Source organism: Microcaecilia unicolor, chromosome 1 (genome assembly GCF_901765095.1).
Source record: "Microcaecilia unicolor chromosome 1, aMicUni1.1, whole genome shotgun sequence".
Lineage (NCBI taxonomy): Eukaryota > Metazoa > Chordata > Amphibia > Gymnophiona > Siphonopidae > Microcaecilia > Microcaecilia unicolor.
The window spans coordinates 511,780,496-511,806,414 of NC_044031.1; the positions used below are offsets into that span (position 1 = coordinate 511,780,496).

Here is a 25,919-nt window from a genome sequence, read left to right on the forward strand (position 1 = left end):
AGCACCTAACTGAAGCCACACTGGTGGTCTAGTGGAGTCTTCGGGGCAGGAAAGGTCCCCAGTCTTTCCTGCCGCTGCCGGCATTGACCCTTCTGTTGCCGCATCTTCTTTGAAATGGCTGCCGAGACTTCCACTGGTGGCCTTGCAAGACTTCCTGTGAAGTCACTTCCTGTCAGTTCGGGAATGTAAGAGATTACATTTTCTAGCACTATTGTAACCAGTGGTATATTGAAAGAAAGAAAGAAAGAAAGAAATGTTTATTACCTGGGGGTGGGGGGGGGGGGGGGGGGGGCTGTCTTCTGGGTCCACACTGGTGCCGTATTTCTATGGCCAGTTCCTCATTAGTGGCCAGTGCTGAGTTTGCAGGAGAGGTCTAAAGCCATTTTGGGGCCTCCGGTAGGAAGACGTTACCTTCCTGGACCCTGCCCGGCTGGGAAGTGAAGTTCCCCTGGCCAGGAGCGCTCAGGAAAATGGCCGTTCTGGGCCTGGTTGGGTCTCCAGAGCATTCATGATTTTATGCACATGTGCAGTAGTGCTCTGGAGATGTGACTACACCAAACTGAAGTCAGGGCCTCAATTTTTGGGCCTATCGGCTTCAGTTCTGCAGTTTATGTGGTCTTTTTCCCATGATTGTTGGGGGTCTGATACGACCCATTTCACTGGTGGGGGTCAAGTGAAGAGCCTTCAGGGGTCAAGGTAAGGGTTCTGATGACTCAAGGTTTTATTTAATTTTATTTTAAATTGCACTTTTTGGTCCCGTTTGGCTGGGAACTAAAGGGTTAATTTTTGGTAAAATGTAAAGGTAGTTTTGGATTTCTAAGAACTTCTTGAGGTGAATTAGTACTTTAAGGGCCCTGTTTACAAAGGCGCATTAGCCTTTGTTAATGTGCTAAATGAGCACGCACTGTGCAGTTGTCCATTGGAATATTGTGTCTACAAAGTGCACTTTCATTTTTAGTGCGAGCTAATGAACGCTAATGCGCTTTTGTAAACAGGGCCCTTTTAATGGGGAAATCAGAAGATTTTGGTTTGAGGTATTTCTAGGTTTTAGATTTTTTTTTTTTTTTTGCAGGCGTCATTTGGGGGTGTGCGTGGGACATTACTGAATGTTTTTGGAGTTTACATCTCCAATTATGTGGGATTTTTGGGGGTCATGTTTGAAAAAAGTGTATTAATGTCTGTAAATGGGGAGCAAAATACATGAAAAAATGTGGAATGTGGGACTTGGTGGGCTCTATGGTAACAGGACCTTTTAAGTGAATTTTGTGGAAATTTTTATGTTACGTTGGGTAAAAATGTCTTTTTCCCATTAATTTCTATGGGATCAAAGAGGAGACTTTGGACCTTTCAGTTGTTTCATGACTTTCAAAGTTTTGTTTTATGGGATTTGATTGGCCACTGGAGGTCAACTGGTGACTGAGTCACTGTCGCCCCTGGCAACAGCTGCTCAGACTACCAGTGTTGCCAGGTGGGCGGTTTTACCGCCCAATTGGGCGGTTTTCCGCGACCCGCCGCGGGAAATTTTTGCCCGCGGCGGGTTGCGGTTTTTTGGGCGGTTTTTTGGCCGGCTTTTCGGCCGCGGTGGGCGGGGTTAGTGACGTGGGAGGCGGGGTTAGTGACGTTGGGAGGCGGGGTTAGTGACGTGGGAGGCGGGGTTAGTGACGTTGGGAGGCGGGGTTAGTGACGTTGGGAGGCGGGGTTAGTGACGTGGGAGGCGGGGTTAGTGACGGGGGAGGCGGGGCCGATGACGGGGGAGGCGGGGCCGATGACGGGGGAGGCGGGGCCGATGACGGCGGGGGCGGGGGTGATGACGCGGGGGCGGGGGTGTCAGGGGCGGGGTTTGAGTTTGGGCGGGTTTTGGGCTGGATTTTGGGCTCCTTTAGGCTGGAAAAAAATTTTCCACCTGGCAACCCTGCAGACTACTGTCAGAGGGGCTGAAGTTCTCAGTGAGATTGGTTGCATATATGATAGCTCTGTATGAGAGAGGTTTTTTTGGGGCTAAAAGGCTGTCAGCTGATCTTAAATTTAGTATTCCTGACCTTAGGGGTTTAAGGGAACTCTGGTGTTAACCCTAAAAGTAATTTTCTTTTAGGTAAATAATTTTATATTCTGCCACTTAGGAAAGTGTTATGTGAGAGCATGAAAGCGATAGGAACTGTGACAGGAGCTCAATTTTAATGTGGCAGTGAGGTCACATTAGGAAAAAAAAATATTTTCTTTCTGGAATAGTTGTTTAGAGGTGGGCCTACAAGGTCTGGGTTTTAGTTTACAAGGCCTAAATGCTGGTTTACTGGCCTGGCAGTATAGCAGTAATTGAGTAACTATATACTATGTAAGTGTGAATGAGAGAGAATGAATGGATCTTTATTTAAAAGTAGGAGTAGAATTCTGAGAAGGAGACAAGAGAGGACTGACCATTCGGGCAGCCGGGCAGTGCCCGAGGGCCCAGAGGCTTTAGGGGTCCCAGAGGCTCTGCTCGGATGACCTGCATACCGCTGGTGATCTAGTGGCCTCAGCAGGAGGGAATATGTTCTTTTCTGCTTGGCGCGCTGGGCTTCCGCACTTCCCCCCTCCCCCCGGCAGCCGAGATTCCCTGCAGAAGTCTCGTGAGACTGTTGAGACCTGTGAGACTACCGTGGGAAGTCTCGGCTGCCATTTTGAAAATTCTGTGGTGCCGACAGGTAGGGGGAATAGAGGCAGCGCAGCATGCAGGAGAGAACACATCCCCCTACAGAGGCCACCAGACTACCAGGACCCCTCAGGTAGGACGGGGGCAGCAGGGGCATCGGCTGCGGCAGCAGGGGGGTGTCAGGTAGTGGCCAGGCAGAGGACCCAGACCACCCTCAGTTCCTGGAGGTCCAGACCACCCTTAGTCTACCCCTGGAAGGAGGGATTTATTTTAAAGGTTATTTTCTTCAGTAGAACTACCTAAAATTGGGTTCATAGGGTCTGGGTGTAAGGGCTTAGGGTTCACAAGCATAGGTGTTAGCCTAATAAGAAAGCACAAATGAGTGTATGGAGAATTGAATACGTAAGTATGAAAATATGCTGGAAAATTATCTGTGCCCTTCTTAGTATAGGGACGACAGTGACAAGATAGGTGCCTAAGTTAAAGACCTCAATTATTGTTTTAAAAAAAACCAGAGGCCCAAATGAATCCTTTCCTCTTAGAAAGCGTAACGTGAAACAATCCAGGAAGACACTTTCTTTTTGAGTTAAATTTAGAGTAGTAGGACAAGATTCCAGTCTCTGGTGGAGTAGGTGTGAAGCAAAGGGACCTCACATTGGCCGGCAACAACGCTCTTTTTTGCTGCGCATCTGAATAACAGAAGATTTCTGAAGAACTTCAGTATTAGATCCTCACAACAATTTATCCAGTCATCAAGCCCTTCAGTGTTAAGTTTCCTGCTGTGCTGTGTTTGTGTTACAGAGATAGTGTGGACTTCTGCCCTCTCTCCCCTCCCCCCTCTGAGTCCTTCACTGTTACAGAGAGAGCGATTTGATTTCGTGCTTTGCTGTGTTTTCCTTCACTGTTTGTGTTACAGAGAGAGCAAGGGCGGGGCAGACACTCATGGGGAAACTGGATATCTCTCCCCCTTCACACTTCCGGCTGGAGGCTTCATTTAGAACGTTGGTGGTGCCTTTTATACATAGAGATAATCCTTTTAGTTTCCTTCCTTCGTTTTGGTTTAGAACTAATGTACCCTGCCACTCACATTTGTCTGATGATTTGAGGTAAGCGGACGGTTAGACTACAACAAATGGTAATTGATAAAGTCACCAGCTCAGGACTGAAGCAGTAGGAAGTTACATTACTATGAGCTAATTTGCTTTCAAGATTTTCATATGCTTTTTTGGGTTTACTAGGACCAAACTGCTGTATAACCAGTAGCATGCTGCCCATCATGTCACAAAAATCAAACTTCAGAGTTAGACTTCATATTAGCCAGGCTTGTATATATTATTATTTCAGGAGTTGGTAAATAAAGGTACCTTTATTTTATCTACAGGGATTTTTTATGAAGAGATTCACTCAAGGTGGTGTACAGCTTAGGCACCAGTAACAGTTTATATTTTCTTTATTTAACTTACACAGTGTGTCTTGGGTAGCACTGGCATATGATAGCTTAGAGAATCTAATACCCTTAATATGGATGTCTGTCTTGTTGTTTTTATATACCTTCCATTATTTAATTTACATTGTAAACTGCTTGGATATTTCTTGTTTAGCAATATATCAAATTAGGGCTGCAAGTTAATTGTGATTAAATAAATTTAATCATGTTTACAGCATCTCCAGTCTCTTGCAAACATCTCTTCTGCTCTTTTCCACTCCCAACCTCTGCCCTCAGCATGATCCAGCACCTTTGTCGTACCTGTAATTCAACATCATCCTTCTTGCACCGGTCTGCTTTAGGGGTGGTCTTCTGTTGGTCCCTGGCAGCAGTAGCAGCATTGCACATATGCTGCCTGCAGCCTGGTCCAAAGCTTTCCCCCTGACCAATCCTGCCTAAGCAGAAACAGGAAGTGATGTCAGAGGAGGTGGGATGGGCCAGAGAGAAAGCTTTGGAGCAAGCTGCAGGCAGCATATGTGCAGCACTGCCACTGCTGGGGACCAACAGAAGATCACATTTAAGGTTGACGAAAAGGGGAGGGGAATTAAAGGGGGGCAGGTTTTGAACCCTGGGTGGGGGGAGAGGAGTGAGCTGCAGGACTGGAGGAACCACTGGTGGAAGCTATGGTCAAGGCAGTGAGCTGTAGCAGCCATGAAAAGAGCTTGGTGCTGCTTACTACCAATTTTGTACCCCTGCTCATAGGGGTGGAGGGGGAGGGAGGGAGAGATGCTGGACAATTGGAGGAAGGGAAAAATAGAGAGATAATGGATCACAGGAAAGAAAGATAGAATGGACCTGGGGAAGAGAAGAGGGAGAGAAAGAAAAAGGGAGAGATGGATCTGGGGGTGTGAGGGAGGGAGATATCAGTCCTTTAGGGAATACAATCTGTGGATACAATCAAAGTGGTTTACTTATTATATACAGGTACTTGAGGCAATGGAGGGTTAAGTGACTTGCCCAGAGTCACAAGGAGTTACAATGGGAGATAGTAAATAAGTAAAATTCCTTTAAGTGTGTGATTAATTGTGCTTAAAATCTTTAATTGAAGTACAGCCCTGTATCATATAAAGATGATACTTGATACTGTAATAAAATGATCAAACAAATGCATAAATACAAAGTAAATTTGGAGGTGCAAATTGAATGCTGGAAACAGGTTAACACAATATAATATCAAAAATGTACATATTGAACATAACAGTAGAAAATCAGATAATAAAATTATAATGTCAACAGACTACAAATTATGCATCATAATAGGCACGGGGGAGAGTATGGGGGACAGTACCAGTTTAGTAGTTGGGAAAAGGGGACCTTCATAGCTTACAGTAATCTTAGCTTCCATTCCAGCTGTATTCCACTTCTTTCCTGTTAGAGTGCCAATTGCCTATCTTGCACAGAATGACAGGTGTAACTATAAATAGCTTGCTGAGTGGGTCATTTTTTTTTTGTTTCATTTGTACCCCGCGCTTTCCCACTCATGGCAGGCTCAATGCGGCTTACATGGGGCAATGGAGGGTTAAGTGACTTGCCCAGAGTCACAAGGAGTTGCCTGTGCCTGAAGTGGGAATCAAACTCAGTTCCCCAGGACCAAAGTCCACCACCCTAACCACTAGGCCACTCCTCCATGTTTGGTCTCTATCTGCTGTCATTTACTTTTTTTTTTTACTACCTGTGGGTTTTACACCAACATGAATAAATTTGGTTATTCCCCTTGTATCCACAGTGTTGGTCCTTGGTTTTTTTCTTTTCAGATGTATAGATTACATCCTAAAATCAATGAAAACTTCATTATAAGTTTATTCATGGTCCTGATTTTTAATTGCTGAGCCTTATATCAATCTAACCTAGCTGTGACAGCCTAGACATGGTAAAATGTTGCTCAGCCAAGTTCCAGTCTGAAGAATTGTAAATCAATCATTTAGAGACAAAGGGAGAAAAGTACATTAAACAAGCAGGGAGAGCAACTGAATGTGTCTCAAACTACATTTACAGTATAAGCCTATGTAACATGGTGTCATGATCTAAAAAGAAGAAAGCCCTGGCAGAAGTAAATAGAGCCAGTCACATTCCTCCATTCAGCTATTTCATCTTCTCTAATCATATGGGGGCTATTTTTGAAGACAATCTGTGTTATGTATCTTTGAAATTTAGCCAGTTCAAAAATTACATGTGTTAAAAGCGACCACCTGTTTTCCAACTTCTGTTTGTGGAAACAGTGGAAGATTTGGGTGGGGAGAAAATAGAATGCATATATGTGAAAATGAAGTGTGTGTACTATTTCCTCCTTTCCACTTGAGTACACACTAGAGAATGAAACGGGGATGGGGACAGAGCCCACAGGGACGGGGACAAACTTTGTCCCCATATCATTTTCTACTTTGAAGCCTGTTAATGAACTGGACTGTTATTTATGTTAGAGTGATGCCTACAAAGATATCTTGATTTTTTTGAAAAACAAGCAAACATACTGGCCACAGCTAGCAAAATTTGCATGGGGGATCCTGTACATCCTGCTACCAGCAGATCTTCTGTGAAGACAACTTCTATTCCAGGAAGGACTGTGGAAGACTGAATCCTAAAATTGTTGATGACTTCTTATTTATCCACAGATTAAAAAACTATAACAGTGCTTCATAGGGCATATTTTCCCCTCTAGGGTATATAGAGTGGGTTGTATTTTATACCCCTGGACATTTTAACAGTGTGAATTAGGATTACTTGGTGTAGTAAAAATTACCTATTGGTGGGGTTGGAAGAGTAGAGGGTGGTGGTGGGAAGGAGGGTTATTATAGCTGCTTATTGTTATTATTGTTTTCTATTTGTAATTTATACAGCATATTGTTCCTTTTTATACTTTAATAAAAAGATTTAAATATAAAATCACTAGTAAAAGAGGCCTGTTTCAGAGCAAATGAAATGGGCGCTAGCAAGGTTTTCGTCGCCAACACCCCCCTCCCTCCTTGGCCAACCCCTTCGTCGTTCTGCCATTGCTCCGCCCCCAACGTCATGACGTTTGATGTGAGGGCGGGGCCCGGAGCGATTCCCCCCCCACCTCCCTCCCTGCCTCCCTCCCTGCCAACCCCTTCGTTGTACTGCCATTGCTCTGCCCTCGAGGGCGGGGTCCGGAGCAATTTTGGTGGCTTCACCACCACGAACCTTCGAACCTTTTTGAAGGAAGTCAGGACTTGGTTTCACTGATGTCAGTGTCCTCAGAACATTGAGGGTGAGTTTTATTATAGTAGATAAGTGTTCAAGGCTTCTGCAGATGAACAGGGTCCACAGGGACAGGGCGGGGACAGGGACAGAACCTGCGAGGACGGGGCGGGGATTCAGACAGAACCCACGGGGACGGGGCAGGGACTGGGACAAACTTTGTCCCCTTGTCATTCTCTAGTACACACATGCACTTTCAATCACATTGGAGAAGGGACATTTTCAGTCAGGCCATCTCACCTAGAAAAATTCCTGTTTATCTGGGTAAGTGTCTCAGAAAGTTGCTGTCATAAAAGGTAAATTGCTGCACATCAAGTTCTATAATTTTCAATAAAGTGAAGCATTTTGTATAACCCAGCCTAATGGTCTTGCACTGTACTCTTTCCTGTATCAACAATGTTGTCACTCGGGGATAAGATTACTTATAAACCTTTTCTTTTCTCAAGAGAAATGAAAAGAAAGAATAATCTCTTCAGCTGGGTAAAAGCCACAGCTGTCATTGTCATGCCATGACCTGATTATGTTATTGCTGGGCTTTCTGCTAGCATGTAAATTCTCTCTATTTACAATCCAGTGCCAAGGTCACTAGAACATCCCAAGTGGGACTGGCGGACAAAACCTGAAAGCCAAGATTTTGACGAACTAAACCATATCCTCCAAGAAAGCAAGAAGCTTGGGAAAGCCCTGGAGAATCTCTCCCACAGTAAGTGAATTGATTTTCAGCTAAGCAGTATCAAATGTAATCTTACTTCAAATTAAAGACATTATTCACTAGAAAATAGGTTTCATCTGATTACTTTATTCAATAAACCACATATTATTTACGATATGTCAACAGTTCTACGTCTTGTGCTTATATAACTCTGAAATTGTGCTTATTGTGTCTACCAATCAAATTCCAGTCAGAAACAAATCTGAGTCTTCTGCACTTCTAGGTAATTTCAGGAAAGCTTTTTTTCAATTGTAGAAAATCATATACTTTGTTATGATTAAGCCAGTTCCATGGAAAGAGGTTAGCAGAAGTAATGGGTTCTGCAGCATTTATTTTATTTATTGGCACCTTTTGTTTTAAAAACATAATTTACCGTGGATTTAGTCTATTGAGTTTCATTTATGTGACTATTGGACTCATTTACAATGTTACTTGGGATTCTATGACATTTTTTTTCCTCTGCAAAAGGAACCGTTTTCACCTTCTTAAAAAACAGCTGCATTGCTCTTACAGTTTCAGTTAATCTGTGAGCATGTATTGGACCAGGGTAACAGGCACAAAAAGAGATTGAATTAAACAAATTTTGAGCAGTGGCTCATTGCTTCTGGACCAGAAGAGCCAGCTCCCCACCCTTAGTACCAAATGCTCCTGGCACAAGACCCTTCCAGCTGAGGCCCCCTACCCCCTACATGTCCATAGCCCCACAAGGGCTATCCTTGGAACCATTGAAGAGCTGAGAGGGGGATACTCAGTCACTCCTGTCCAGTCCTGCGCCTTCAGTAAAATGGCACCCCTAATGGTAATCTCACAGAACTACTGCTAGGTGTCATGTTTCCATATAAGGAAATATGACCCCTAGCAGTAGTCGTGCCATTTTACTGAAGGTGTAGGACTAGGCAAGAGGGACTGAGTATCACGCCTACCTGAAGACCCCTGGACCACCAATGGTTCCAAAGGTAGTCCCTGTGGGGTTATGATCATGTGAGGGGGCTCACATGATCATAACCCCACAGGCTGTGGCTTTGCAGCCCAATGCTCCCGGACGGTGATATAACCAAAATAAATAACCCTGTGATTTTTGTGCCTTGTGGTGTATCACCGCAAATTATATTAGGGTATTTGCGTAGTAATGAGATGCAAAGCATGCATTTGCATATTTTACATCTCATTACTGCTTAACCCACAGTGAATTATGACCATGTAAATTGCGCTAAGGGCCAAATAACACGACTTAAGGCACTAACGCTGTTTGAATTCCCCCCTAAACGGCATTGAAAATAAATATGCTGCAACTGAAAATATGATACAATGAAAACTACACCAAACAGATAATTGAGATCTTTTTCTGACTTATATATATATATATATATATATATATATATATATATATCATATCTTCATACTTTTCAGAAAACTGCCCTATCAAAATGAAATATTACTCTTGTGTTTTCAAACTTTCAGGTTAATTTTATAAGGCATGTCTGTATATAAAAATGTGTTTCATATAAAAATTGCCTTATGTGAAATTAACTGCTTATAGGTGCCTAAATCTATGTGCATACAATCTGTATATGTATGTTTGTCTGACTTGGTTGGAGGGATTTTTGGAGAAGGGACTTAGATGGGTCTTGCACTTCTGTGTGTAAAGCAGACCCCATGGTACTTGTCCAGATATACTATACTTTACTATTATTTGATTAGTTGCCTCACTCCCAATTAGTCTCAAGGCGCGAGTTACAATAAAACTTTGTTTTATCCAGAACAAGCTACTAAAAAAGAAAGAAAAACCTACTTAAGAAATCATTAAAAAAAACAAGCTGTAAGTTTTCTTTTAAAATGATCCATAACAAATTGTTTAAGCTCCAGCAGAATATTATTTCATAACTTAGGGCCCACACTTTCCTCAGTTCATTTTAACTATACCCCATGGAATTCTAATAACTAATTGAGCTGATCGCAGGTGTCTTAATGGAACATATGCCTTAAGATGTTCTTTCAAAAATGCTGGTCCATCCAGTTTAAGTGCAATAAATACTAAACAGAATATCTTAAACTGTATTCTCTGTTGGATTGGGAGCCATTGCATTTCCTTCAGCAAAAGGCAAAACATGATCTCGTACACTTTTGCCCGTTAATAAATGGAACATCGTTTTATGAATTAATTGCCAATGCTGTAACTGATGTTTGGGTCACTAACACAAGATTGGTATTCAGATTATACAATTAAAAGGATTTGTGTCCCAGTTTTGAAGACTCTTAGTGCCGTTTTTCTGCTATTTTGTAACTGATGTTTAGCCATTTTAAAGATTGTAAGCTTGCAAAACAAGTCCATACTACCATAGAAATTTGTTTGAAATTGTTTACCTAACCATATTCCTAACAGCCTCTCTTATCAAGCCAAGCTAGTGGTCCCTGATGTGGTGATGCCGACAAAGCCCATTCAGTTTGAATGGTCTTCATCGGCATTGCTGCACTGGAACAGCTAGCGTGGCTTGATAAAAGAGGCCCTAAGTTGTCGTTGTTAGGGTTTTTTTTTAACAATCTTTTTCTTGGTCAATATAAACCTATCAATATTTGGGATGTAAGATAACAAATGTGACCATTTCTGGGACAAGGACAAAAGTCTTCAGAAGTAAAAAAAAAATGAGCCTTATAATCAAATCTATTCCTGTTATACCTCTAATATCCCCTTTCCAGGGTTCAATGCGGTTTACATTCTAGGTGAGACAAAGCTGATAATGTTAGTGTGAGGTATGAGAACAATTAGAGACCGTTGGTGTAATGCATGAGACCAAGAATCAATATATATAAATGGCGAGTGTTGTACTCACTCGCAAATGCGCAGTAGAGACCCTCTCTGCCCCGCCCCGCGTCAATACGTGATGACTGGGGCGGAACAGAGAGGGTCTACTGCGCATTTGCGAGGGACACCGCCGTCGCTAACGCTCCCCCCCCACCCGGAGTCGCCACCGCCGCCCACCTTCCACCCGGTCGGGCCCTCGCTCCGCTATTGAAACAGCGAGGGCACGCAGCACACAGCTCTGCTGAGCTGCCGTCGGCCTTCCTTCTTCTTCTCTGCCTGTGTCCCGCCCTCGACGACGTTACGTCACACGAGGGCAGGACACAGGCAGAGAAGAAGAAGGAAGGCCACGGCAGCTCAGCAGTTTCAATAGCGGAGCAAGGGCCCGACCGTGTGGAAGGTGGGTGGCGAAGGCTTTGGGGGGGGGGGGCAACTCGGCAGCGGGGTGGGGGGCCTTTCAAACCCCCCTCTTCCTATACTAGCCCGTTTTTACGGGCTGAACGGCTAGTACTATAGGAAACGATAATGGATGATACCAGAAGGTAGAAGTCAATGGATTGTTATGAAGCAGTCTTTGGGAAGAGAAAGGTTTTTAGCCTCTTCTTGAAGCTAAGGTAGCTACTTTCTGTTCTGGTGGTAATAGGTAAAGAGTTCCATATTTTAACTACAAGTACAGGGAATAGAGAGCTGAAAATCCAAACATAGCGACATGGTCTTAAACAGTTCAGAGGTGAAACCCTGTAAGATTTGAAAAACTAAACAAGCAGCTTTGAACCGGAGTCTTTCTGCTATGGGAAAGCCAGTTTAGTTTAAGATGAGTTGAAACACTAGTATATTCAATCTGTATATTATTCTAGCAGCTGTATTCTGTATGATTTGCAGTTTTTTTCTGATATTGACACTTAATACCAAGAAATAGAAAGTTATAGTAATCCAAGTGAGGTAGGACTAATATTTGGACTAGTAGTGCAAAGGCTTTTTGTTCGAAAAATGATCTGACTAGATTTAGCCTCATTTTGAATAGTGTTTTCTTCCATAGCTGATTAATATGGGGAGAGAAGAATCAAGCAAGATCCAGTATGGTTTCAGACTCGACTGTAAAACTTTGACCATTGGACAAAGATAATGATGATGTGACCTCAACCCCCTGATTTTGGAACCACAGGACCTTGGGTTTTTGCGCATTCAATTTCAGTTTATTGGTCAGAGCCCGTTGTTCCGAATGTAAGCCTTTGAGCCCAGGCCGAGACCTAGTATAGGGTTTTGGCCAAGGCCTAGGGTAGACTGAACAGGCCCTACACAGCACCCCAGCCACCAAGCCCTCACACACTCAACAGCCAACAGGCACCACCAGAAAGTGGGAGATAGAGCATTCAGGCTCATTGCTTCTGGGCCAGAAGAGCAAGCTCCCCACCCTTAGTACAATATTGTCTTTGTACTTTTTGAATGAGTGAAAAATTGATTCACCTCCACCCTTTCTACACCACTCAGGATTTTGTAGACCTTAATCATATCTCCCCCTCAGCAGTCTCTTTTTCATGCTGAAGAGCCCTAACTTCTTTAGTCTTTCCTTATATGGGAGCACTTCCATATGCTCTATAATTTGTTCGCTGTTCTTGAAACGTTTCCTTATTCCACTATATCTTTTTTGAGACATTGTGACCAGATTTGAACACATTGCTCAAGGTGAGGTCACACCATGGAGCGATACAGAGGCATTATAATAATTTTGGTCCTGTTTCCCATCCCTCTCCTAATAATTTCTAGCGTCCTGTTTGCTTTTTTGTCCACAGCCGCACACTGGGCAGACGATTTCAATGTATTGTCTACAATGACACCTAGGTCTTTTACTTGACTTCTGACTTCTAAAGTGGACCCTGGTGTCATATAACTATGATTTGGATTATTCTTTCCAATGCACATCACTTTGCACTTGTCTACATTAAATTTCACCTGCCATTTGGATGCCCAATCTTCCAGTTTCCTAAGGTCTTCCTGCAATTTTTCACAATCCACATGCGTTTTGACAACTGTGAATAGTTTTGTGTCATCTGCAAATTTAATCACCACACTCTCTCTTCCATTTTCCAGATCATTTATAAATATGTATAATAGCACCAGTCTCAGTACAGATCCCTGTGGCACTCCACTAATCACCCTCCTCCATTGAGAAAAATGACCATTTAACTTTACCCTCTGTTTTCTGTTCAATAACCAATTCTTAATCCACAGAAGGACATTGCCTCCTATCCCATGACTCCTTAATTTTGTCAGGAATCTTTCATGAGGTACTTTGTCAAAAGCTTTCTGAAAATCTAGATACTCTACATCAACTGGCTCACCTTTATCGGCATGAATCCATATCTCTTTCTTTCACTTCTTTCTAACTGTCTAACCTGTTCAATAAGCAAACATCCCAGGTGGAACCATGTTGGGTGGTGCTTACCTGTTGTAACATGCACATGCTCTCTTGCATTTCTTAACAGCTGCTGGGTCAACAACCCATTTGCTTCTATCAGCCTGATAGACTGTAGCTGGGCTGCTTTCTCTCTCTCGCAGGCCCCCCTCTTCCCGGAGGCTCAACTCTTGGAACTTCACTCTGGAGCCTAGCATTCAGGTCCTTCAGAGCCTGTGTCTTTGCTTCCAGCTTTTCACAATTTTTCAAGACTTCTGTTAGTTGCCCCTGCAGCCCAGTATACTGCCACTATGACACTATCGCTGCCAACCCTTGCTGCAGCTGCTCTATTTCATCTTCTGTAGCCTCTGCTTTGGCCCAATAGTCCTCAGTCTGGACTGTCAACAGGCTATCTTAGTCCTTCAACTCTGGGACCATCTATTTCTGTTGTAACAGTTCTCCATCCTTGGCTTCCAATAGCTTAACTTTCTTGGCTACCTCCTCAGTCATCCCTTTCTGCATTTCTTTGAATTGGTCAGCTGGGACACTCCTCTCCAAATGTCCTTGTAGTTCTTGCACACTGTAGGTTACTTCTTCCACACTGTAGGTTACTTCTTCCTTTGCTCTTGCCCAATTGGCTTTCTCCTCGCTCACGTGACTGGCTAATTTCAGCCAAGGCCTTCTCCTGTTGCTCTTCTGAAACCCAGGTGAGTTTCTTTGCCTTCTCCACTTCAGCAAGCCCGTCCTCTGCCTGCTTCTGCATTGTCTCAGTGGAGGATTTTATACAGGTTACCTGTTCCTGTATACTACTTACAATGTCAACACAATACGTAATAGAACATTTTAATTGACAGTGTAGGGTATAAGCAAAGATGGAACATATAGATAGGCAAGAGAAGTTAGAAAATAAGGTGACTAATTTAAAGAAAGGTGTGCACGAGGTCATAGAGATGGTTAAATATTAGGGCTAGGGTAGGAGTAGATAAACATATCCTGCTGCAGTATGTGCAGCCTGTGTCACTCCTTGTGTGTGTGAGACTAGTAAGTTAGTTACTACTTCCATTAAATGATGGCAAGATCCATAACTACTCAGTTATGGATGAACCACTACTTGGTATTAGAGTTGATTTGCTTGAGGGGGCACTGTCTACAAAATGGGGTAGTTTTGCACACACCGTGGTGATAATGAACCTCACTCCTAAGCCAGAGCATGTGGGTATCAAACTTCCTTCTGGAGTTAATGAGATGTAACATATATAGATGACCTATCCAGGCGTGCTTGAAATTTCTTATAAAGCCTAAGACTCCAAACACAATGGGAAATCTTTATCTTTCTACCATACTTCACTTTTTCCATATAGAGGAACTGTATTGATCTTTCCTATCAGTGAATTAGGTTCTGGAATACTTGTCTAGGCTGGATTTATGATTTTGATTTACAGTGCATGACCCCTTCAGAGATGAATTTCATCAGTTAAGTATCTTTGTAATACAGCAGTTTTGTAATGGTTCCTTTTGCACTCAACTTTAAGCAAAAGATGCTGTGGAAAATCAGAAAACAAAGCTGCTTTCCAAGTGTGACTAAAAAGAATGTGCACATAACTACTGGTATTTGGTTCATAGATAAATATCACGTGGCACTGGTATTGATGTAGCCAGCGCTGGAGTTTCCATTTTAATAAGGTCTTAATTTTCAGTTGTTTTAATGTTCTTAACTGGCAGTCTGGTTTAATCTGTTTCTGGCTCTGCCTAGAATTGCCCATAGCATTTCTGCTCTGTAGACTGCACCAACGGGACTTTCTTGTGAGGTTTCAAATATTAGTTCTGTGTAATGATAAGAAGCCATACATATCAGAGCTAGTGAATTCCCATTGGGAATCTAAACTTGTTGAAACATATGCAAGATGGAAATAGATTTGAGTCTGCATGCATATGAACAAGTCAAGGATGGAAAGTAAAAAATTAATTAATTAAAATAATTTATTAAGTCCATTTTGAATATAGCATGTGGGGAATTAAGCAGTGTTCCTTTAAGTGCAAGAAAAGGAGTGAGATGTGCAGTGGTGGAAAAGGATTTAGAAAACGTTGGAGCCAGGCAAAATTTAAGAGCCAGAGGAAAATAAAGTTTGTTTTCTTCTAATTTGCCGTCCCCCCCCCCCCCCCCCCCCAACCCTTTTATGTTGTTATCTTTAAATATTGTTCTTTTAAGTTTGGGGCACAGGGGTTGCATTCCTAGGCTTTTATTTTATTTTATTTTATTTTATCTATCTTCCTTTCCTTTTACTTTTCCTTGTCACAGCCCATCTTGGCCCACTTTCTTCTTTCCTTTTGCCACTATTCATCCCTCCCCTGTCTGTTCCTCTCTGCCATTCTTGTGTCATATCCCTTCTCATTTTCTTCCCTAATATTTCATCATCTCTTTTTTTTTTTTTTTTTCTATGGCAGTGGCATTGCCAGATGTTTTTTGGGGTGAGGGGGGCAGCAGTTAACTTGGGACCTACTGAGAATGCCATTTCCTCTTCCTAGAATCGCCCACCCCAACGGCAAGAAGAAAGTCAGCAGACAGTGACAGCAGTTTTAAACCACTTTCACCAGTACCATCAGCACATTGCATACCAGTGGAAGAGCACTGCTCAATGCTGATCTTGTGAGATTAGCATTCGGAAGCGATATGCCAGTTATGGAACATATCTATAGTGCCAACAACGGCGTTTTAAAGTGCTGCTACCATGAGCTGGCTTCTTTCTGGCAGTCAGGGCAGGTGGCTCTGTATTTCTTCAGCTGGCAGGACTTGGGGACCCCTGCCAGCTACACTAATGGTATGACCAGCTGCTGGGTGGGCCTGAGGGAAAGGTGGAAAGGCCCACGCCCAACTATGGCTACACTGTTCCATGAGCTTAATAAGCTTTTGTTCTCTTCAGCTCAGCAGCTCCTTGATGGCAAGTGCTAGAGCAGTGTTTTTCAACTGATGTGCCACAGCTGCTCCCCAGGTGTGCCACGGAGAATCTGGGAATCCCCCCAGATAGTGAAACAAATTGCACAACTCCTATGAACTTCTTCCTCCCACCCCTCAGGTCTCTCTCCTCTCTACCACAATCTTCAAACTTTGCGGTTGCTGGTAGGTGTTAGAACAGGACTTCCTCTGGCCAGCCACAGGGTCTTTCCTTCTGATGAGACTTCATTTGCCGTGTGGGAGGGACATGGCATAGGAAAAGGCTCAGGTTATCCAGAGGAAGCTGCCGGCAACACAAAGTGTGAAGAATCAGAGGAGAGAGAGAGGCCTAAGAAGTGGGTGGAGGAAGCGGTTAGACCTGAGGGAGAAAGGAGACAGACTGCATATATGTGGAAGGGAAGAGAAAAGGGGAGACAGACGGCACATAAAGGGAAGAAAGAGGGAAAACAAGGTAGACTTGTGAAGAAGGCAGAAAAATTGAAGAAAGCCAAACGTGAAAGATCAGTACCAAATGGACATAGGGCAGGAGGTGTGGACAAGAACTTTCAAATGGAAAGGAGGCCCTGGAAACAGAGTTAAGAACACAGAGAGGAAAGCAGAGCTAAAGATTGCGTAAAGGAGGATTAAAATAATTAAAAAACAGAGTACAAAGAAAGGAAAAATGATTTTCAGTTTAGCGCAGTGGTTCCCAAACCTGGTCCTGGAGGCATCCCAGCCAGTCAGATCTTCAGGATATCTACAATAAATATTCATGAGAGAGAATTGCATTCAGTGCAGTGGAGCAGTGCTTGCAAATCTTTCTCATGAATATTCATTGTGGTTATCCTGAAAACCTGACTGGCTGAGGTGCTTCCAGGGCTAGGTTTGGGAACCATTGGTTTAGCAGTTGAATTATATTGCTGTTGAGAATTTACATCTATTAGCTTTATTTGCACTGGACAGGAGGACATACATTTCTTCCTATTTCTTTGGTGTTGCACGACATGCAGATTCCTATAACAGTTCATCTTGTTCCAGTTTCCCAATATCAGGTATATTGGTGCTGTGATCTATTTCAGAAGCATAAATAAATTAACTACTTCTGAAGGTTACTAGTATGAGTGGGGAGGAAGGAGATTATTGTGGGGGTGGAATGGATCTTAGCACAGGGACTGGTGGGTATGGGTTAGATTCTGCTGGTGTGCCTTGACAATTTTTTCAACTTGTTAGTGTGCCATGAGATGAAAAAGGTTGAAAATCAGTGTGCCAGAGATACAAATTTAAGCATTTATAACCCGCGGGGAACAATTGAACATAACACAAAATATTGCAAACAGCCAAAATAATAACATATTACAATTCCTACGTCATATATATAGACATATACAACATTCACCCCTTTTCCCAAATTTCAGCAGAAGGAACATCATAAAAACAATCTTTATCTCTTTTACATGCATACATAAGTTCTTATATTCTGCAAATACCCCAAAGGATTTTATGCGGATTATATGAGTCCAGCAATATCTGGAGAATAACAGACGTCAACATTTGTATACATTTTTTTAATCTAACAGCTACTAATAAATCACTTAAAAAGATAGGTGTTCAAAGCTTTTCTGAAAAGAAAATAGTTTTGCAATGAAATGATCTAATTTGAAGAGGAAGATCATTCCAAATGAAAGAAGTTTGATACAGAAAAGAAGCATGATAACTGCTCTTACATTTCAATCCTTTCAGGCTAGGAAAATGCAAAAGCACAGCATCACGGATGTTGTATTTTGAAGAATGAGCTCTAATTAAACCAGACAGATAAGCAGGTGCCAATCCATAGAGAATTCTAAGGACTGTTACACAGACTTTAAAACGGCAAGGGGCCTCCATTGGCAGCTAGTGCAGTTTTGTTTTCAGCAAAGGGCATACACGTTTACCCCATAAAAGCCTGAATAAACGAAAGGGTTTTAACCTTTTTCTTAAATTCTCAAATGGTTGATAGCATCCAGATACTTCCATGGGATAGAAAGCAATGTTCTGGTGTAGATTAGGAACTGGTTATTTGAAAGAAAACAGAGGATAGGGTTAAATGGTCATTTCTCTTGATGGAGTACTACTACTACTACTACTACTACTATTTAGCATTTCTATAGCGCTACAAGGCATACGCAGCGCTGCACAAACATAGAAGAAAGACAGTCCCTGCTCAAAGAGCTTACAATCTAATAGACAAAAAATAAATAAAGTAAGCAAACCAAATCAATTAATGTGAACGGGAAGGAAGAGAGGAGGGTAGGTGGAGGCGAGTGGTTACAAGTGGTTACGAGTCAAAAGCAATGTTAAAGAGGTGGGCTTTCAGTCTCGATTTAAAGGTGGCCAAGGATGGGGCAAGACGTAGGGGCTCAGGAAGTTTATTCCAGGCGTAGGGTGCAGCGAGACAGAAGACGCGAAGTCTGGAGTTGGCAGTAGTGGAGAAGGGAACAGATAAGAAGGATTTATCCATGGAGCGGAGTGCACAGGAAGGGGTGTAGGGAAGGACGAGTGTGGAGAGATACTGGGGAGCAGCAGAGTGAATACATTTATAGGTTAGTAGAAGAAGTTTGAACAGGATGCGAAAACGGATAGGGAGCCAGTGAAGGGTCTTGAGGAGAGGGGTAGTATGAGTAAAGCGACCCTGGCGGAAGATGAGACGGGCAACAGAGTTTTGAACCGACTGGAGAGGGGAGAGGTGACTAAGTGGGAGGCCAGCAAGAAGCAGATTGCAGTAGTCTAAACGAGAGGTGACAAGGGTGTGGATGAGGGTTTTGGTAGAGTGCTCGGAAAGAAAGGGGCGGATTTTACGGATGTTGTAAAGAAAGAAACGACAGGTCTTGGCGGTCTGCTGGTTATGAGCAGAGAAGGAGAGAGAAGAGTCAAAGATGACCCCAAGGTTTCGAGCTGAGGAGACAGGGAGAATGAGAGAGCCATCAACAGAAATAGAAAACGGGGGGAGCGGGGAGGTGGGTTTGGGGGGGAAAATGAGAAGCTCGGTTTTGGTCATATTTAATTTCAGGTGGCGTTGAGACATCCAGACAAGCACGCTGAAACTTTGGTTTGGATGCAAGGTGAGATATCAGGGGTAGAAAGGTAGATTTGGGAGTCATCAGCATAGAGATGGTAGGAAAAGCCATGGGATGAGATTAATGAACCAAGGGAAGAAGTGTAGATAGAAAAGAGGAGGGGACCAAGAACAGAACCCTGAGGTACGCCGACAGGCAGAGGGATAGAAGTAGAAGAGGATCCACCAGAGTGAACACTAAAGGTGCGGAGGGAGAAGTAGGAAGAGAACCAGGAAAGGACAGAGCCCTGGAATCCAAGTGAGGACAGGGTATCGAGAAGTATGCTGTGATCGACAGTGTCAAAAGCAGCGGAAAGATCAAGAAGAATGAGGATGGAATATTGACCTCTGGATTTAGCCAGTAATAGGTCATTGGAGACTTTAGTAAGCGCAGTTTCGGTTGAGTGGAGAGGGCGAAAACCAGATTGTAATGGGTCAAGAATAGCATGTGAGGAGAGGAAATCAAGGCAGCAGCGGTGAACAGCACGCTCAAGTAATTTGGAGAGAAAAGGAAGGAGGGAGATGGGTCGGTAATTAGAGGGACAAGTAGGGTCAAGTGAAGGCTTCTTAAGGAGAGGTGTGACCACAGCATGTTTAAAGGCAGCAGGGACAGTTGCAGTGGAAAGTGAGAGGTTGAGAATGTGACAGATAAAAGGAATAAGAGTAGGAGAGATGGCATTAAGAAGGTGGGTGGGAATGGGATCAGAGGAACAGGTGGTACATTTTGAGGAAGAAAGGAGAAGTGTAGTTTCCTCAATAGTAACTTCAGGAAAGGAGGAAAGGGAATGAGGGGAAGGAGAGAGAGGGGGACAGACTAGTGGAGGGAGAGGTGGTGAGGTAGAGAAAGCAAGGTTTATCTTTTGAACCTTGTTGTGAAAGAATTCAGCAAGGGTCTGAGGAGATAATGAAGGGGGAGTTGGGGGAGGGGGCACCTTGAGGAGAGAGTTCAATGTGGTGAAGAGAAGTCGAGGATTAGAGCCAAGTGAGTTGGTCAGTTGGATATAATAATCCTGTTTGGCACGTAAAAGAGCAGATTGGAAGGAGGTCAGCATGAACTTAAAGTGTAAGAAATCAGCAAGGGCCCGAGATTTCCGCCAGAGGCGTTCGGCGGAGCGGGTACAGGAACGTAGGTAGCGGATATTAGAAGTCAGCCAAGGTTGGGGTTTTGTACGCCTTACAGGGCGGGTCATCAAAGGTGCAAGAGTGTCTAAGGCAGAGGATAGAGTATTGTTGTAAGAAGAAACAGCCTCGTTGACAGACGTGGATGGTGCCACAGTAGAGAGGAGGTTTGAAACATGGGAGGATAGAGATGAAGGGTCAATATCGTGAAGATTCCTAGATAAATTAGATAGGATAGGACGGGACTGGGTGGGGGGAGATTTAAGTGTGAAAGTTATAAGATGGTGATCAGAGGAGGGATGATCAGAGGCAAGGAAACTAGAAGGTGAACAGTTGGAGGAGAAGATGAGATCAAGACAGTGACCATTTTGATGAGTGGGGGAGGTGGAGCATAGTTGGAGATTAAAGGACGACGTTAAAGCGAGTAACTTGGAAATATAAGAGTTGGAAGGATCATTAGCAGGAATATTAAAGTCACCAAGGATGAGAGAGGGGGAGGAAGGATCATGGAAGAAGGCAAGCCAGGCGTCAAAGTCACTGAGAAAGGATGAAAGGGACTTACCAGGGGGACGATAAATGACCGCTATTCGAAGAGGCAGAGGAGAGAAAAGGCGGATAGAGTGGACTTCAAAGGAGGGTGAATACTGGAGTGCTGTAGGGATCAGTACTGGGACCAGTGCTATTTAACATATTTATAAATGATCTGGAAATCAGGGCGATAAGTGAGGTGATTAAATTTGCAGATGACAGATAACTATTCAAGGTTGTCAAAACACATGCAGATTGTGAAAAATTGCAGGTAGACCTTGGGAAGATTGGGCATCCAAAGACAAATATAGACAAATGCAAAGTGATACACATTGGAAAGAATAATCCAAATCATAGTTACCTGATGCTAGGGTCCACCTTGGGGGTCAGCACCCAAGAAAACGATCTTGGTGTCGTCATAGATAATATGCTGAAATCTTCTGCTTAGTGTGCAGCGATGGCCAAAAAAAGCAAACAGGATGTTAGGAATTATTAGGAAAGAGAGATGGTGGATAAGACCAAAAATGCTATAATGCCTCTGTATCACTCCATAATGCGACCTCACCTTGAATATTGTGATCAATTCTGGTCAACATATTTGAAAAAATATATAGCGGAATTAGAAAAGGTTCAAAGAAGAGTGACCAAAATGATAAAGGGGATGGAACTTCTCTCATGTGCGGAAAGGCTAAAGAGGTTAGGGCTCTTTAGCTTGGAAAAGAGACAGATGAGGGTATATATGATTGAGGTTTCCAAAATCCTGAGTGATGAATCAATTTTTTTTGTTTGTTCCAAAAGTATAAGGACCAGGAGACAATTAAGGAAGTAATATGGAAATACTTTTAAAACAAATAGGAGGAAATATTTTTTCATTCAATGAATAGTTAAGCTCTGGAACTCTTTGCTGGAGGATGTTAACAGTGGTTAGTGTATCTGGGTTTAAAAAAGGCTTGGACAAGCTCCTGAAGGAAAAGTCCATAGTCTGCTATTGAGACAGACATGGAGAGCTACTGCTTGCCCTAGGATTGCTAGCATGGAATGTTGCCACTATTTGGGTTTCTTCCAGGTATTTGTGACCTGGCTTGGCCACTGTTGGAAAAAGGATACTGGGCTAGGTGGACCATTGGTCTGACCCAGCATGGCTATTCTTACGTTCTTATAACATAGGCCAGCAAGGGGTATCACACTGTCAGAAATGTCAACATAGTGAATTTTCCTTATTGAAAGTTGCACCCACAGCCACGTTCCCATCGATCTAACCGAATGAGATGGTTCATAGAGCTTCAAGGTTTTATTCAGATATTCAGGAGTGATACTAGTTAAAGTCTTAAAAATGAGCATCAACATTTTAAAATGTATCCTAAAACGCCCAAGCAACCAATGTAAAGATTTGAGAGAAGTTGTAACATCCCAAATATTTCCATCTCTGGAACTATCTGTACATCTATGCACTAAGCCTGACAATAGTAGACATGTACAGAATTCTGTGTGTCTACATGTCTGTGTCCTACCCATGCTACACCTTGTATAGGTCTCCCTTGTACTTGTGTGCTATTCAAGTGGGGCAGAATAGTGTTCCGGTGACATTCAGCATGTACTCACATAATGTGCACATATATATGCATACATGCTAGCACCTAGTTTAGAGAATTGCCCTGATAGTACCATCTTTCTAATATATGAGAGCTAGAAGCTCATGGGAAATGAGAGTAAATTGTTCACATATAATCCAGCAGATGGGACAGCTATTAAAAAACATGCATGTTAAGGGAACTATTATTATTATTAGCATTTGTATAGCGCTACCAGATGCACGCAGAGCTGAACACCTGACACAGAGAGACAGTCCCTGCTCATTAGAGCTTACAATCTAAAAATACAGACAGACAAGACAATTAAGGGCGAGGGAAGTACTGGGTGAGATGGAACAAGGGGAGGGCAATTGAGTAGTGGCTAGGAGCCAAAAGCAGTGGTGTAAAGGTGGGTTTTCAGCATAGATTTGAAAACAGGTAGAGATGGAGCTAGACGTACAGGCTCAGGAAGTCTATTCCAGGCATAAGGTGCCGCGAGGGAAAAGGAACAAAGTCTGGAGTTAGCAGTGGAGGAGAAGGGGGACGACAAGAGAGATTTATCCAGTGAGCGGAGTTCACGGGGAGGAATGTAGGGAGAGATGCGTGTAGAGGTAATGGGGGGCTGCAGAATGCCAAACCATGTTAAAGTATGAAAAAGATTATGCCATTCAACCTGATCAGATGTCTTCTCTGTATTCAATGCCATGGAAAATATCTGTTAATTGACATTCTACAGTTAATGAAAACTTAATGTGGTATTATCTGCAAAAAAAAAAAAAAAAAAACACCCTACTGCAGTGGTTCCCAAACCTGGTCCTGGAGGCACCCCAGCCAGTCAGGTTTTCAGGAAACCCACAATGAATATTCAGGAGACAGATTTGCATGAATATTCATTGTGGGTATCCTGAAAACCTGACTGGCAGGGGTGCCTCCAGGATCAGATTTGGGAACCACTGCCCTACTTGATCAGAGTGGATTAATTGATCCATGACCCTGGCTAATCAGGATACAAAAATCTTAGCATAAATCTTGCAGTCAACATTTGAGTGATTTAGTTCTACAATTGGATACTTCTTGGGAATACCTACCAGGCTTAGATATCACCACAAGATCCCTGAAGTTCTCCCTTTATCTGAAATTCCTGAAACAGGGCCAACAGCTTAGATGTTAGACAGTTTGCATGTTATAACTCTGCTGTAAATCCATCCATACCAGGCACTTTCTGTTTTTTAAGAAAACTAATGGCTGTCATAAACAGTTCTTGTCAATAAGCACATCTAAGAGAGCATCATCACCTTGAGACAATGTTGGATCTTTCAGCAGACAGTGAATACACTGTTTTTTTTCTACCATTTAAGTAGGATGCCAGAAGACTTCTGGATTTATTATTAGAAGAATAATAGAACTTTCGCTTAATAAAGACAAAGTTGAGTTCTGACTCAGAATATTGTACTGGAACAGTACTTAAGTTTCTGTAGGCAATTAGCCACATGTACACGCCATTTTTCTTATCAATTTGGTTCAAGGTTTGCAGTATCCTATTTCAACTGAGCTACTTCACTATTCTTCTTCTGTGCTGGGTTCTGTAGGAGCTAATAATAACCCCCCTTAAGGATACGTATTGATGAGTCTTCCAGAGCAGATACCTGATGCTCTAACTGGTGCGCCGCATCATTTCTGCTAAGAGTGTTTCTGTGTGGGCTATTTGGTCTGATAAGCATTCTGTTTGCAGTTCCAGCGCTTTACTGACTGCTGTGGTAAGTTGAGCCAACTGTGTTCTGTAGATGTGGGGCTAGCCGGTAGCATATCTTACGCCATCTTGAGATCGGTGACACGTGTCTTAAGTGCCTCTTTTCTGCCCCTTGCCAGACATCTCCCCCCGCTGAGATAATAAATATTTGTCCATAAGCATTTATACCACAACTAGCAAAGAGAGACGCTGCAAATTGGACTATCTTTAAGCTGTGGGAGGGCGCAACAGATACAGGCACCCCAGAGAGACAAGAGACTCGTATCCTTCGTCCCTCACTGCATCACATGACTCCGAAACAATTTAATTCAAGGCTGCTTCTCTATCAAAGGATCTAATGGCTTGTTGGAAGTCACCAATCAAAATCCCGGGGCAAAATGCCAATTGGTTTCTTGTATGTGTATATCAATCTGCCTGCATCATCTGTCAGTTGGGAGAGGAGAGAGATATTAGCTGATTTCTTAATAAAGATACACACTCCTCCCTTGTGAATAGCAGGAACTAAAAGATATTCTTGTATCAATTTTGCCTTAAACTTATTCAGCTCTTTAAATGAGAGGTGGGTCTCTTGCAAAAAGTAGATATCTGCCTTCATTTTTTTGTTGTTAGGTGAAAGAACAGTATTATGTATATATGTAATGTTCTTTCACCTCGCAACATGGATCTTAATTATGTACACAAAATGAAGGCAGATATCTACTTTTTTGCAAGAGACCCACCTCATTTAAAGAACTGAATAAGTTTAAAGCAAAATTTATATTTGCCCTAAGAACTGGGACCAATGAATCATGCTGTTTTGGACCTGCACATAAAGTTTTAATTAAATCCAATTAACATGAATAATTGCTTGTTAAGATCTGAATTAACAGTTCTAATTTATTTTATTTATGCATTATTGTATCCCACTATTATCCAAAAACAAGTTTTGGTTCAAAGTGGCTTTCAATTTACATTTTGGTGGAGTTACAATAGTGTTGTGCAATGTTGAGAGAGAATCTTATGGTTATTCATAGAGTTTTTGAACAGATAGATTTGAAGTGGAAAAGGTAGTGGTAACTTTTGTGTTCAATTGTAGAATTTTGGTTATATTCATATAGTTTTTGAGGAGGTAAATTTCAAAGGAAGGCGACAATATCTTTGTGATTATCTGTAGAACTTTTTAAAGAGGTAGGTTTTCATTTCTTTTCTGAATTGGAGGAGATTTGTGTTAGGATGATGGTAGTGAGCCCTTGTGCCCTGCCTGAGCACGGTAGACAGAAGAGTAGCACCGCACTCGCTCGGGCAGCCAAACAACCCCAGCATCACCTGGGAGCGGCCACCGTTCCCCAGGAGTTCAGCCCCCAGGTGCAGGTGGCCACCAGGACTTCTGGATACCAACGGGGTCCGGCGGCCAAGCAAAGATCAGTAGGTCCAATCCAAGAGTCAGGGCAGGCAGCACAGCAGAGATTGGTCAGGTTCGATCCGAGAGTCAGGGCAGGCAGCACAGCTGAGAATGGTCAGGTTCAATCTGAGAGTCAGGGCAGGCAGCAAAGCAGAGAATGGTCAGGTTCAATCCGAGAGTCAAGTCAAACAGGAAAGTAGACTGCAGAACGCTCAAATACAAGCACCAGACCTCTACAACGATAGAAGCCGAAGCAAGGTATGAAGGGAACCGCAGTTCTTAAATAGTCCCCTTGTCGACTGTAACCTC

General features: G+C 42.9%; 1 protein-coding gene across 1 annotated transcript in view; it reads left to right on the forward strand.

Moving 5' to 3' along the window:
- C1H8orf34 (chromosome 1 C8orf34 homolog) overlaps window positions 1-25,919 on the forward strand; it is a 397,204-nt gene that overhangs the window by 132,427 nt on the left and 238,858 nt on the right. Inside the window, exon 4 of the mRNA XM_030190169.1 lies at window positions 7,906-8,034. Coding sequence (XP_030046029.1) covers window positions 7,906-8,034 — 129 coding nt within the window. The remainder of the gene's footprint in view (window positions 1-7,905; window positions 8,035-25,919) is intronic.